Source organism: Hoplias malabaricus, chromosome 5 (assembly GCF_029633855.1).
Source record: "Hoplias malabaricus isolate fHopMal1 chromosome 5, fHopMal1.hap1, whole genome shotgun sequence".
Lineage (NCBI taxonomy): Eukaryota > Metazoa > Chordata > Actinopteri > Characiformes > Erythrinidae > Hoplias > Hoplias malabaricus.
In genome coordinates, this window is record NC_089804.1 from 5,512,231 (window position 1) to 5,528,366 (window position 16,136).

The window sequence follows — 16,136 nt, forward strand, 5'->3', positions numbered from 1 at the left end:
AGTAGATATATGATACAGAAGAAAATATTCTTACTGTTACACTTTGTTTGTCTGTCTTTACTGTAATAGTGTGGCATGTCTTGCGACAGATGTAGAGCAGCACACACTGATGTGTGGGAGTGTGTGTGAAAGTGGGAAGAGAGCAGTTGGTGACGTCACAGCCTTCGTGAATCATCTGTCTTCTCCCTTGTTTCTCTAGACGTTATTTAAATATATATTCACTCTACACCTTGGTGTAATATGTTGTATTTTTACAGGCGCTCCCCCCTTATTAGTTTGTTTTTTTGTGTGTTCTCTACCCCCAAGTTGTAATATCTGCTCAGGTCACAGTGTTGGACTGGAGCGTAGCTCTCAGTGAGTGACCACCAAGTGCTGTTAGTGCAGATTATTATTATCTTTTTAATGGAACCAGATTTACTTGGACTAAAACCTGCTCATCAGCCAATTGTCAGATTACGTTTCATCCTGTGAAAACATTCATTCATTATCTGTAACCACTTTTCCAGTTCAGTGTCGCGGTGGGTCCAGAGCCTACCCGGACTCACCAAGTGCAAGGCAGGACCTCACCCTCAAGGGGGCGCCAGTCCTTCACAGGGTGACACATTCACTTTTGAGACAGACACAGGGAGAACACACCACACTGCTCACAGACAGTCACCCGGAGGAAACCCACGCAGACACAGGGAGAACACACCACACTCCTCACAGTCAGTCACCCGGAGGAAACCCACGTGGACACAGGGAGAACACACCACACTCTTCACAGACAGTCACCCGGAGGAAACCCACGCAGAAACAGGGAGAACACACCACACTCTTCACAGACAGTCACCCGGAGGAAACCCACGCAGAAACAGGGAGAACACACCACACTCCTCACAGACAGTCACCTGGAGGAAACCCACGCAGACACAGGGAGAACACACCACACTCCTCACAGACAGTCACCTAGAGGAAACCCACGCAGACACAGGGAGAACACACCACACTCCTTACAGACAGTCCCCTGGAGCGGGACTCGAACCCACAACCTCCAGGTTCCTGGAGCTGTGACAGAGACACTACTTTCTGCGCCACCGTGCCACCAATGTGAAACCAGAGAGAGACTATATACAACGGCCTGTAATTTCTTAAATGATTATTAAAAACCAATATCAATAACACTCCCAGAGACTAATTGCTTTCTAGTGAACACTATCTCCATAAAATGTGCTTCCCACATTAAAATTTCAGAGTCATAGGCCGCATACAAAGCACTCTCTGCCCTCTGCTGTAACCCCTGCATGGTTCTTGTAGCCAAACCTAATTCCAAGGAGATTAAAGTGAGTTCAATTTGGGCTTTAAACTAATGCCAGTCTGGATGCCACCATGTATGTGTTTGTGTGTATAACAGATTGGTTTGGGGGGCGTGCACAGAGTAAGGAGTAAGCTGTGATCTTTGCCTAATATGACAGGTCTGTGGATTAAGAGACCCAAGAGTTAGCTGTGAGACGTTAATCTCCACTGTTTAGAGCTTTAAGGTGATATGAAGCAGCAGTGAATATTAGCTGGAATAGTTTTGATATCATTTAATGCCCTTTTTATTGCAGTTTGCAACATAGTACATTGAGCACAATAGTAAATTAATACACACATGGATTTTCGGAGGCGTCCTGAGCGTTTTATTGATTTTGGGCCAGATGTCCATCACTGTAGGGAAATTCCGGGAATAGTTTGATCTTAAACCTAATTGGAGCCATGGCATATTGAAAAGTAGTGCACAATGTTAAATGAATTAAATATAAAACTTCAGGTGCATGCTGAAGGTCTTATTCTTGTTGAGCCAGATAAATATGAAGTGGATTGTGGGAAATAAGTCATGCACTGTAAAGAAAAACCCAGGCCCAGTATAATTACATACCTCAAAACTAACTATCACATGTTAAACTAATACAGCAAGGAATGTTTCAGAGGAATGCTTAAAGTACTATCCATGTCAGCTCAGACAACACATCCCCCATTTGTAAGGAAAACCATCACTTAGACTGGCCCGAAATTATTCATATCTCAGAACTGGCATCTCCTAGACTGGCCCGAAATTATTCATATCTCAGAACTGGCATCTCCTAGACTGGCCCGAAATCATTCATATCTCAGAACGGGCATCTCCTAGACTGGCCCGAAATCATTCATATCTCAGAACTGGCATCTCCTAGACTGGCCCGAAATCATTCATATCTCAGAACTGGCATCTCCTAGACTGGCCCGAAATCATTCATATCTCAGAACTGGCATCTCCTAGACTGGCCAGAAATCATTCATATCTCAGAACTGGCATCTCCTAGACTGGCCCGAAATCATTCATATCTCAGAACGGGCATCTCCTAGACTGGCCCGAAATCATTCATATCTCAGAACGGGCATCTCCTAGACTGGCCCGAAATCATTCATATCTCAGAACTGGCATCTCCTAGACTGGCCCGAAATCATTCATATCTCAGAACGGGCATCTCCTAGACTGGCCCGAAATCATTCATATCTCAGAACTGGCATCTCCTAGACTGGCCCGAAATCATTCATATCTCAGAACTGGCATCTCCTAGACTGGCCCGAAATCATTCATATCTCAGAACTGGCATCTCCTAGACTGGCCAGAAATCATTCATATCTCAGAACTGGCATCTCCTAGACTGGCCCGAAATCATTCATATCTCAGAACGGGCATCTCCTAGACTGGCCCGAAATCATTCATATCTCAGAACGGGCATCTCCTAGACTGGCCCGAAATCATTCATATCTCAGAACTGGCATCTCCTAGACTGGCCCGAAATCATTCATATCTCAGAACTGGCATCTCCTAGACTGGCCCGAAATCATTCATATCTCAGAACTGGCGTCTCCTAGACTGGCCCGAAATCATTCATATCTCAGAACTGGCGTCTCCTAGACTGGCCCGAAATCATTCATATCTCAGAACTGGCGTCTCCTAGACTGGCCCGAAATCATTCATATCTCAGAACTGGCGTCTCCTAGACTGGCCCGAAATCATTCATATCTCAGAACTGGCATATCCTAGACTGGCCCGAAATCATTCATATCTCAGAACTGGCAGCTGGCACATTGAGCAATAAAGTATAACAGAAAATTAACACAATGTAATTTCAGTGGCTTTAATCACCACAGTTCAGATTAGTAAGAAGGTAACCAAACAGAATGGGTCCTGTCCAGTAAACCTGCTTTTTGACTGGCTGCACATCATTTAATTGTGAAAATGAATTTGTTTTTTGTGGGATATAACACGCCTCTCTCAAATATGAATTTGTTTTTTCTGACCTACAGATCCAGAATCTCAAAGGAAACGTACAGTTCAGAATGTCCTTGACCTTCGACAGAACCTTGAAGACACAATGACAAGCCTGAGGGGATCCCAGCTCACTCACAGGTAAGATCATGAGGCTCTAAGGTCCACACTCGTAACTGGATATTAAACATAAAATACGGGATCATTTTACAAAATATATTAATTGGCCACATTTGGGAATCTTCTGGGCAGCACTCGACTGTAGAATTAAAATAATTATAAATTACATTTCTGTGGTGTGCGCTACTTAAACAGTACTCTCTTAATAATGTGCTCTTGAATTTTGACATTAAAATAATGGCTTTGTTGACTGACAAAAATAGATTTGTATTATATTTTAAATGAGTGGTGAATAAGGTATATAAAATACATAGATTTCTGAGACCTTATTATAATAATGTGGCCCTAAAATAATATAATAATATAATATTTCAGGGTGTTTAAGTGCTAATAATTTTCTTGGCGATTTGAACAAAACACTGAAAAATACTTTTATTTATTTCAAGAACACACTAATACAACAAAATAAATGTCATATTAATATTAATCATATTAAATTAAATGTATTTTATATATATTAATAGCATTAAATTGTTTTATTTAATACAAATGTAAGTTTCAAATTTTCAAATATAAAGAAGTGACAAAAGAAAATAAACATTTGCTTAATTTGTAAACAACTGTAATTTACCAATATTCTGATTATGTATAAAATAGTGTATTATAAAAAATCTACCACACAACCAAAGTGCAGAAAATGTAGTGTGTGTATAAACAACCACAGGAAACAATTATACAGTAAATAACAAAACAAACACAGTAGTGTAGAGTAGTGTTTAGTAATTACATAAACACGTCAGAATATCACAATTATTACTATATATTGATTTTTTTATCGTTTTAAAAAATATGACGAATATGAATTATCTCGAAAAATACGATATGGCACAGCCCTATTTATTTATTTATTTATTTATTTATTTATTATTTATTTGTGTATTTATTTATTTATTTATTTTACACCTGAATTATCAAAAGTGCATAGAATTATGTACAAATGCATCCCAAGGTTTGATTTAGAATGGTGTCATGAGACTGCATTTGATGATTAAGGCCACAAGGAGGCACAATATAAACATTATTGAAAAAAGGTTATAAGAAGGTTAACTGAAGAAGAACTGATACTGCTTCCTTTTTCTGTGATAAAGGGCTACTAGCATTAGTTAAAAACACAGATACATTCATAAACAGCTTGTTTAACAGTTCTGTATCATATCACAGCACAGACCGATTTATTTCTTATACATTACTCACATTTCAGAGAATCTCTTTAAAATGGATTCACCTCCATGCTTTTCTAGATGAGAATATTTAGCTCTCACCAACTTGTCTATCTTTTGCTAGCAGTGCTCAAACATGTTTAGCTCATTTGCCTTGCTGCACCCCACTGTCATAGCTACATTGTGCTGTTAGCACACTAGCTACAAAAATCATGTGATGTTTCACTGACTTTTGTGACGAATGTGGTGCTTGGTTAAATACAGTATTTACAACTTTAAACATATACAGAAAGGTTTGAAATATCAAGAAAGAAACAAATACAAATCACTTGATCTTCAAGCCCTTTCTGCCCTCCATTTTGCAAATCGGATCACTCAAGCCTCCTGGTCCTGCCCACCTCTACTCAGGTCTATTACTGCTCAGATCAGTGGGAGTCTATGCTCCAGGACTGTGTTGATCATGTGGATAGGGAGATGTTCTGTGACTTGTTTCACAACATTGAGTACACAGGCCCAGTCACTAAATTCATAAGGAAAAGCATAGAGATCTGGGAACACTCAGAAGTTTATAAAGCCAGCGGTTCGCTCCGTAAGGCCACAAAACAGAGACAACGGAGAAGCACTGCTTTTTCCCTCTAAGACAAAAAGACATATACCCGAGGATGCTGTTTGTGCACCACAGTTAAACATTCAACACCGTTGTTCCCCTGTGGCTCGACAACAAACCCCGGATTCTGGGTCTGAACAGTGCTGTGTCCATCTGGATCCTGGACTTCCTAATGGGCCAGTGGCAGGTGCTAAGGACATCCTCTTCACTGACGTTCAACCCAGGGGCCCCTCAGGACAGTGTTCAGTCCACTCCTATACTCACCTGTTCACCCACGACTGCACAGGCACACACAGCTCCAATGTCCTTAGTACAATCTGCTAATGACACGACGATCGTGAGCTTGGTCTAAACCAAGAAGGACGAGGCAGTCTACAACAAGGAGGTTAGCCACCAGACCCACTGTTCATGGGGAAAACATATATGTGAATATCAATAAGCTCAAGGAGCATGAGCGTGGACGTCAGGAAGTCTCCCAGCAGCTTCAGACCACCCAAGCCACTGTCTGTCCTCACAGCTTCCAAGTGGCAGGAAATACAGAAGTCCAGAACCAGCCGGCTCCGAAATAGCTTTTTTTAGGATGTTGAAAAGTCGATAGCAGAGTGCACCAGTCCACAGTGTGTCACAAACTCATCTTAGAAAATGCTCACATGGTGGCAATAAAATTACAGTGAAGATATCTGTAATGCTTTTCAGTCCACAGCAATATTCTGTATTTAAATGAGGCTAGAATAGTTTACTGTATGAGTTTCCCTGTAAAATCACATCAGCTTTTCACAGGGTACTTACATTATGTTTGGTAATGATGGGTAATTATAGACTAGAGTTTGATTGTATATGCCAGATGCCATAAATGTAAAAGTAATTTGTGTTTACCATTTGCTAAAAAAGCAGCTCCAGCTCGTCTGAATATATTTAGGGCCTTATTTTAGAGTTGTTGAAGGTGTAAACATTGTTGTGATTAAAAGATGAACTAGTTTATGACTCATTAACTCCGTTTCCTTCAGTTGTTTGGAGAGCACCATGTGTTATGACAGTGATGACACCAACGCCCACAGTGTTTCAAGCCTGTCCAACCGCTCCTCACCTCTGTTCTGGAGGCAGGGTCAGGCCAGCCCTCGACTGCAGGCTGGTGATGCCCCCTCCTCTGGTGGAACAACTCACCCACTGCATCTGCGCTCCTCTCCCAGCCACCTTCAGAACATCCGTATTGTAGAGGGTTTGGACGCCTCGGATGACGACTTGGGCGTCATGACGTTTGACTACATCGACGGAGACTTAACGGTCAAAAATCTGCAGGAGCTTAAAGACGTGGATGCCGATGTTGACCACATGAGTAACAGGTAGGTCATGTTTGATTTTAAACCTTTCCTGCTTTGGTTTATACCTGAGCTCAATGTGTAGAGGAACACACTGATTTAGTTTGTTGTTCATTCACTGTGTGTCTGTGATTGCTGCTCGTAGAAAGTGTGGAGTCAGGCTTTGTTTCATGGTCTAAGCAGGTGATTTGTTTTTTATTTTAATAATCTTTGTCATGAGTTACATTCAGAAATGGTTTTACTGCAGAAAACAAATGATGAGAATTACAGCAGCCGTGTTACAGAGTTATACGACTGATCTGGAATTTGTATTTTGAAGTTTCAAGTAAAATAATGTTGTTCATGAGTCAAATGTCTGTCAAAAGTAGTGCAGAAGTTGCCCACCAATTTTTTTTAAAGAAATGTAAGTGTGGCTTAAGAGTGTTTTGATTGTGTTTTATTTTTTAATGAATTAGCACTTTTTAATGAAATGTAATTAACATTATCAGTGATGTAGAGCAATTAGGGAATTTCTTATAAATAGAATATAAAATGATGTCATTGTTTATTGACACCTCTCCTAATAACACAGGTGTATTTTTAATTTTATAAAAATTCATTTTCATTTATTTGCCGCCAAACTTAAATGTTCATTTTCACTGAGTTTCAGAATCATCAGTCTTTAAAACATCCAAGTTCTGAGGAATTATCTACAGGCTCTTAATATCGAAAATGAAAATGCCGTCGGTTATGAGCAGCTTGGTGAACCGAAACCTAAGACGCCATTCCTTTGTAGTTAAATGAAGGTTCAAAAGAATGAACAAATCACAGGTTCTTGTAAAGTCAGAGTCTCTGAAACACAAAGGAAATAAGCCGCTGTAGAATGTATGAGGCCCTCTCAATCAACAAAGCAATGTGATTTCCTTCAAGTATGTAACCTTAGAGTAAAAGCTGATTTCTAGACTTGTGGTGAATCCTAAAGGACTGGGTGTGTTCCTGCCTTGTGCCCAGTGACTCCGGGTAGACTCTGGATCCACCGCGACCCTGAATTGAAAAAACGGTTACAGATAATGAATGAATGAATGAATGAATGGTAAATCCTAGGGCTAGTAAACGAGCCCGGAGTTTTAACACATTTAAAAGTGGTTAAAAATAAGCTGGTAGTGTAACAGTCACAAATCACATTTGTTTGAAAAATTGTCCAATTAGAAAAAGTAAAAATATCCCCCTGATCTCATCACAGTGCGCTCATTTATCACGTCTCGGGTCTGGAGTGCAGTCGGACGATCTGGCTGTTGTAATGAAGATGCCACCCCCTTTCATTCTCCCTCTCTTTCTTCATTTCTTTGTCTCTGTCAGAGAAAGAGCTTCCAGGTCGATGGTCTTTACCCTCATCATTTATTTCTCACGTAATATATTATACATGCTGCAGCACCCCGTCCTTTTGCCTTTTTAGGGTTCTCACAGTGGCACAGATGGGGTGAGTAATAGCTCATGAACAGACCACATTTTTCGGTACTGTATCCATAGTGTCATATTTAGTTTCCTCCCCCCGAGGGACACGTTTCCACCTACTTAAATACTTCACTAGTCATGTCTCACCAACTCCATCTGTTTGGAAGGCTGTACTTTCTTAATTTGTTTTGAGAATTATCACCAATACCTAAATTCTTATTTACTCATATCGAAGTATTGAATAAATATTTTATTAGGTTTATTAAGTAATAAATCAGAACTGTCACAGAAGAGAAAAGTGATGATAGCGTAAACAAACATTAATTCCCTGCTACTAACGTATCGCAATATAAATGTTTCAATAACAATATGATTTTTTAAACACATTCAGTTCTTCAGTGTTCACTACTTACAGCACGTGTCACTGACTGACGGTCATCACAGGGCGCTGTCGTCGGTTCAGCACTCAGTATTAAAGTTAAAAATATTAACACAGACCGGTGATGTTGAGCTGATTTCAGTTTTTGGCAGTTTCTCTGTGGTTCGATATCGGAATTATATCGTATATTGTGATTATAAATTTTGGCTGTATCGCCCAGCTCTACTCTTTAATGCTTTAGTGTGCTTTAGGTTTAGAACGGTTTCTCTCCAGAGCTTGTGGAGATTTTGGATCCTCAGCTTTGGGTATGTGTAGGTGTGTGTAGGTTTCAGATGCTCCACTTACAGACGAATGGTGAGATGTGTGTGTGTGTGTGTGTGTGCGCATGTATATCTGCAGCGTGGGTATGTGCCAGGAGACCAGACTGAGGCACAGGCGCATTAATGGGGATACTGTTGTCATGACAACATGGAGCAGCTCATAGGATTATGGTTCATCCATGTGGAGATGATTATTAGTGCTAGCATTGGTTGTAGCCAAACAAGCATGTGTCCAAAAGGGTGTAATACAGTGACAGTGCTCCTGTGGTCAAATCTAAGACGTAAAGAACAACAAATACAGGTGTAAACAATAAAATCAGGGTTTTAAAAGTACACTGTAAGTCAAACTAGAGGAAGTAGGACGATGACAGAACGGAGGGAAGCGCAGTAACACTCTGAGATCACTCTATTTTCTGAAAATGAGGAATTCACTTCGTTTTACCCTGGCATTCACAGAAGGGAGGGTTTCAGTGGGAACTCTGCTTTATCTGCTTTCTTTAATCGCTATTGTTCAGGCTCTTTTTTGTCCTGTGGTGGTTTTGTACACATACTCCAGGATAACCACTGCTTTGCTCAATCCACCGTGAAATCAATTCTCCTTTCTGTCGTTACCATGTGATTTTCATGTGAAAAGGGCAGCGTTTTATTTCTTTTAAATAAATTTAGGGAAATTGTAAATTGGAGGAAATCCCCCGACACCGAGCCCCATGACTCTGATTACATTTTAATGAGGTGCTGTTTAATGTGTTCCTTTTTAAAGTAACACTTTGTAGCTATTGGTTAGTTTTGAATACATTTGGTTAATGATTATATTTTTAGTTTTGGTTTGAAATCCTTTTGAAATTGGTGAATAATTTATTCAGTTTTGCAGGGGGTTTAGGGGCGGGGCTTATTCTGGAACAAAATTGTGTTCAAATGAATGCTGTCAAAATTAACTTAATTTGTGTCCAATCTGGAAACATTAACACTTTTTTTAGACAAAATTCGGCCACAATTTTCTCCTGGAATTCTCTCTTTTTTTGTATTTTTCAGCCCAGTGTTATTCTTTGATGTAAACACTGTTGCTGCTGTTGAGTCCAGACAACTTTCTCTTAAAAAAATTTGCTGAAGCTGAAACATGGAGGTGTTTTATTTTGTCTGAGCCATGACTCGCCAACTCTCTTCACGAAAGCTTCAGTGGCAGAGCTTCACATGTTCAGTGCCGAAGATCTCCCTGAAACTTTACTTAGAAAACAGTCCTCAGACTCTAAAAGTCAGATCAGAAGTCGTCAAAACCACACTCAGAATTACGTAGGATTTATAATAACGTAGGGTTTCTGTAGTCAGTTTGTCACACGCCACACTACACATTTATTTCAATTTATTATCTTCCTCAAAATGTACTTACCCCATTAACAAACAGGTTGTGGTGCTGCGCTAAATGTAAATAAAGTTTTTTGTTAATTATTTTATAAAGAACGGCCAGTGGAAGTGTCCCACTGGAGAAATGGACATTAGCCGTGAATTCTGTCACTCAGACATTCAGACATCTCCCATAGCACAGGTTGGGGAGGTTGGGGGGTGGGGGGGGTAGTCTGGTTGTGGAAGTGCCTGGTGATGGATTATGGGGCACTTACAACTGTGCGTTTTTTCCTTAAGAGGTTTGGGATGTTTTTCGCTGTCTGTCTGGCTTCTGGAGGAAGTGAAAAAAAGATTGAACTCCCCCTAAAAGGATAAGAGAGTGGAAACCATACTGCAATTACATGTTACTGCAGTGTCACTGGGTTAAAAGAACAGCTGCATTTAAAGCACACTCGCCTCATGTGACGGCAACATGTGTTTATCTGGTTTTTTTGCTCCTTTATTCATTACACAGAATCCCTCCTGAACACAATGGTGCTGAAAAGACTGGCTGTTTACTGAATGTTTTAGCAGCTCTTTCTTGCATTTATTTTTGGAGCTTTAGGGGTGAAATGGTTGTGTTTTCTGGGAGGGAACTAGCTGTAGATGTGGTCCACTGATTTAAAGGAGGTCTGGTCTGAATAGAGGGTTGCTGGGAGTGAGTCGTTCTTGACTGAGGTCGATAAGTTGATGTCATGCTGAAATTGGGAAATTCTTGATTAATGAAAGATCACGTAAAGCAGTGATGTTAAAGAGCCCTCAGACATTTCAGAAACTGTATGTATCTGTGTGTGAGAGTGTATTTAACCTCCCTTTAATTGAATATATGAAAGCATATCATCGCTGTCCAATTAAAAACATGTCCAGTAGAACCCCGGAAGTCGACCGTTTCTGAAGTCGATATAATCGGAAGTTGACGCCAAATGTCAAGAGAATTTCGACTCAGAAGTCGACCTTAAAACTCGGAACCCGACCCGACCCACGGACTTTTGTAAACAAACGCCACTCGTGTTGAGCTTAACTGACGCTACTTGGCGTCAGTTTACCGTGTCGTTCCGCGAGGTTGGAAGTTCCTCAGTGTCGAGGTAAGTGTTGTTAAATTATTAAAAAACAATTTTAAAGTGTACAGTGAAAAATTGTCACTATAAAACCTTTATTTTCTACTTTGTTCTAACCTTAAAATTTTCCTTTTTCTAGATTCACGCCACTGTTCACTGTTGTTATCTCCATCCAAACAAGGATATGTTCGATTATTTTGTTAAAACATTAGCTTTATACCGTATTACTTACCTAAGGGTGTAATTGTTGATCATTTTTGTAGGAAATAAAGAAATTTATGGTAAAAAATTGATGGTCGAGAACCAATTAATCAGATTTCGGTTATTTCTTATCGGGAAATTTGATTCGGAACTCGACTGCACCAGTTGTCGAAGCGAGTTCCGGAATAAATTACCATCGACTTCCGGGGCATCACTGTATCCCCATTTTTGTGGGTTTCTAATTCACTACATCATTTGAACGCAGCAAACGAGAAAATGTCGTGAAGAATGGACCAATAGAAATGCTCCAAAAATCTCAAATCTTTTTACATTGACTTCCACTTTTACATTGAGTGTTAATACGTTATTTTCCTTCTGCTGTAACGTTACTATTTTGGGAGATACGTGTTTTTAATTGGACAGCGGTGATATGTTGGGAGCTCATAGAAGATCTGTAACTCCCTTCTGTTCTGGGTGAATGTTGATTTTGTCTGAATGAAACACATGTAACAGGTAGCTTTTACAGGGAGGTTGTGCATGTGCTTTCCAACTCTCACAGTTTGTCAAAGAGCTATACGGCATTCGTTAGCGCAGCCATGCTCAGGATTCCTCTGGGTGGACAATACCCACCCCAGCCCAACCATATAGACACACCCTGGCAGGGCTGGGCAACATGAACGACGGCTGTGTTTCACACTGTGAGGACTCAGGAAGGTTAAATACAGCTGTTGGTCTGTTCCCATGGGCACGGCACGGCACAACAGATCCATATTTAATATATCTACAATGAACTGTGTTTCCCTGGGAACAAATCTGTTAAGACTAATACAATTACTCACCGAGAGGAAGGCAACAGAGATATGTTTTTAATTCTTTGTTGTGTGTTAACCCTTAAAAGGCACGTGAATTCATCTTCACAACAATTTCTCTTGGTAACTCATAATAAATATGAAGATGAAATATGAAGAAATGTCAGAAAATGTGTTGATTCTCAGTTTATGGGAATAATGTAAATAAGTTTAGTTTTAAGTGGTGTTTTCTGGATTTAAACACATTTGTGAAGCTTGATCTCAGGTTTTTGTGTCTGAAAACCACATGATTTTTATATATTTTTTAAATAAATAAGGCTCTTAATGCTCAGAAAGCCTAAAGCTTGTCTAAACCCAAACGAGGCGTGTGTATCATTCATCTTTTAATGAGTTTAACTTTGTGTCAGTGTGTTAAACTATACACTAAAGGAGATTAGTTTAACTGACAGTGAACAGTTCCAGTAGAAGACTGTGGTGCCTCGAGTAGAGTGTAACTAAAAAATGAACATCTATATGGAGTTTTTAAATAACTGCCTGCATTCTTTTTTGTGGAACAAGAAAGTTATTGTTAATTTTAATAATATTCAGACGTATCCTAGGCCCATCTTTTTAATCACTGTGTTTAGCCTGATGTCCAGAAGACAGTTGTATTGCTGTTGTATTGCCGTCATTAGGAGGGGTGTATATTCCAGTAGCTGTTGGACGGACAGACGCCTGTGAAGTGTGTGTCATTGTCTTGTGCCCAATTTATTTTTGTCCAAAATGATGAAATGGTGAGCCTCTCTGGAAAAACATTTCACAGTGTGGACTGCACTCAGTGGAGCTACTGGGGTTCTCACTGTTAATGCTGTTCTGAGAACAGTACACCAAGGAAATCTCCTTATCGACCTCATCTTCTAGTCCTTTGGAACAGATAATGGACAAGATGATGGCAAAATATTTACTCACTTATAACCCTTCGCACAGTTATATCATTGAAAAATACGGTTAGAAACCTGCTGAATAATGCGTTTCTTTGGAATATGGCGGAATATTCACCCCATATCAATTCAAACAGAATTAATAACGTGTCACAGTCACACAGCTCCAGGGACCTGGAGGTTGTGGGTTCGAGTCCCGCTCCGGGTGACTGTCTGTGAGGAGTGTGGTGTGTTCTCCCTGTGTCTGCGTGGGTTTCCTCCGGGTGACTGTCTGTGAGGAGTGTGGTGTGTTCTCCCTGTGTCTGTGTGGGTTTCCTCCGGGTGACTGTCTGTGAGGAGTGTGGTGTGTTCTTTCTGTGTCTGCGTGGGTTTCCTCGGGGTGACTGTCTCTGAGGAGTGTGGTGTGTTCTCCCTGTGTCTGCGTGGGTTTCTTCCAGGTGACTGTGAGGAGTGTGGTGTGTTCTTTCTGTGTCTGCGTGGGTTTCCTCGGGGTGACTGTCTCTGAGGAGTGTGGTGTGTTCTCCCTGTGTCTGCGTGGGTTTCTTCCAGGTGACTGTCTGTGAGGAGTGTGGTGTGTTCTCTCTGTGTCTGTGTGGGTTTCCTCCGGGTGACTGTCTGTGAGGAGTGTGGTGTGTTCTCTCTGTGTCTGCGTGGGTTTCCTCCGGGTGACTGTCTGTGAGGAGTGTGGTGTGTTCTCTCTGTGTCTGCGTGGGTTTCCTCCGGGTGACTGTCTGTGAGGAGTGTGGTGTGTTCTCCCTGTGTCTGCGTGGGTTTCCTCCGGGTAACTGGATAAGGGTTACAGATAATGAAGAAAGTGTGAAAGCAATCTATCTTGTGTAGTTCTGAAAAGTGCTGTGCTCCTTTACAGTGGGACACAGTGTGCACTCTGCTGTGGTGATTGGGCTGGAAATAAAGAAATGCCGATAAAGTAGAATAGGGTGCATGTCCTTTGCACATGGGACTCTTTTGTTTTGTTTACACAAACCCAGCCCTGAAGAGCTGTCTGTAGCAGTTTTCTGCATAAATTCAGCGTTGGCATAAATAGATTTCTCAAACATGTTGAGGCACTGAGTGCAGAAGAGAGAAAGGTACTGTGTGTAAGGGTTTTTTGGTCTCACCTCATTCTCTGCTTCTCCTTTCATCTCTTCTTTAATTACAGGTTCCCAGGACAGTCAAGGCTGGAACAGCTCATTATGTTAAGTAAGGGTCCGTAGCAATTGCCACAGATACTTTTTACCCAGGCCTGCTTAGGGGAGTGCAGGGAAAGAAGGACACAGCTGCATGAGCATTTGTGCGAGTCACCAAACCCCCAAATGCTCCCCAGGGCACTGGAGATGTCTGCCCACTGCTCAGGGTGTGTGTGTGTGTGTGTGTGTGTGTGCACGGGTGGGTGTGTTTACTGCCACGAATGGGTTAAATGTAGAAAATGTATTTTGTTGTGCGTTGGACAATATAATGGCAATTAAATACACGTTTATCTGTTTTACGTTTACTATTATAGCACTTCCACGGAAACCCAGAAGGACACAATGAAAATAAAAGATTAAAGCGTGTTCCTGACATTAAGTTTCATGTTATTTTTTTCTGCCTGATATACACACAAAAACAGTTGAAAAAATATTTATCGAATCACTTTTGGTGTACACTTTTAACCATCAGAAGCATCAAAAAACAATTTACCTTTCTCAATTTTTTTCCAAATAGTGAGGTGAGCTAGAGGGAGGGAATTTATTATAATTTTTTAATGGTGACCTCTGAGCATGTTATACAAGTTTTGACCAGCAGGGGAGGCAGATGTTTATTTCCTGTTACCCCTCAAAAATTTATTCAACAAGGGGAAAAACAATCTAAGGAGCTAGGTACTAAACGTCAGCATGCTGTTCAAGCTTTGACCAGCAAGGGACAGATAATTTTTTTTTTCTCTTACCCCTCCAGGCTTCCTAAAATAATTTTAAGAAGCTAGGTGCTAAGATCACAATGGGCCAACTTGATAATTTATATATATATATATATATATATATATATTTATAATTAGGAACAGCTGAATAATTAGTCTATCCTGTGGCTGTATGACGGCCAGTTTGTTCGCCCCATGCTGGTCAAAGCTGGAACAGCATTAGATTGCCTCACTAGTGGGAAAATAAATTCATGAAGAACCTTTTTTATGCTTCTGGTGATGCTAGAAATATTTTTTTCAACTGTTTTGGTGCGTATAACAGACAGAAAAATATAAATAATGTGGAACTCGTTTGTGTATAATGTGGAGTCTCAGGAACACACTTCAAACTTAAAGGTATTTTCATGGTGCCCTTCAGGGCTTTCGTACGGCACTGACACTTGGCTGTCTAAAGCTATCTTAGTTATCTTTAGATTGTTAAAGATAATCATCTCAGCTTTAGCAGTGAGCTTTCATCCCCCTGAGATCAGAGACCAATGGTTTGGAAGTCATTCGTCATCCTACCCCCTATTTGTCTCTTTCTTTTTATATCTTTGTTTTCTTCCTCTTTTCTGTTGGTAACTGGATGCTGTGGATTGGACTTTGGCACATCTGCAACTGCATTATTGTCATTCGCCAAAAGGCCAATCAGATATGCTTGTCACATCCCTTTTTCGCTTGCCTTCTCGATCTCTCCCTCGCTCTCTTTCTGCCTCTGTCTCTATCAAACAAACACACACACACACACCTGGCCTGGCACTGCCTTAACGTCGAATGGCCAACTCTGTGTGTGTTGCAAAGAAAAACTTCTTTGTGAGTCTCTCTCAAGAGCATCCTCTATTCTAAGGGCTTTATTCATGATATCGTCTCTGCAGCTTCAATAGAGTCTTGGCTTGCTTGTGTTGGACTCTTCATTAAGCAAAAGCGTGCTATTGAGTGGAAGGAGAAATGGTGCCTTTTTACTGCTGCCCACTGTGGTAGTGAAGCACAGTGTGTTCTCCCCAGAGAAAAGTTACCCCCTGTATTTGTCGACCCCATCAACTCAAGCTTTGTAGTACCAAGCTTTCTGATGTAATTGTACCACCCAGTGCCAATTGGGATTGAGAATTGTGTTGTGATTATAGTGTGTTATTGGTGAGAATTATAAAGTGTG

At 40.7% G+C, this 16,136-nt stretch overlaps 1 protein-coding gene across 2 annotated transcripts in view; it reads left to right on the forward strand.

The window, feature by feature from the left end:
• The window catches only part of nav1a (neuron navigator 1a), a 65,377-nt gene that overhangs the window by 10,687 nt on the left and 38,554 nt on the right, over positions 1-16,136 (forward strand). For both annotated transcript variants that reach the window (XM_066670365.1, XM_066670366.1), the window contains exons 2-3: positions 3,319-3,421; positions 6,235-6,570. In XM_066670365.1, coding sequence (XP_066526462.1) covers positions 3,319-3,421; positions 6,235-6,570 — 439 coding nt within the window. The remainder of the gene's footprint in view (positions 1-3,318; positions 3,422-6,234; positions 6,571-16,136) is intronic.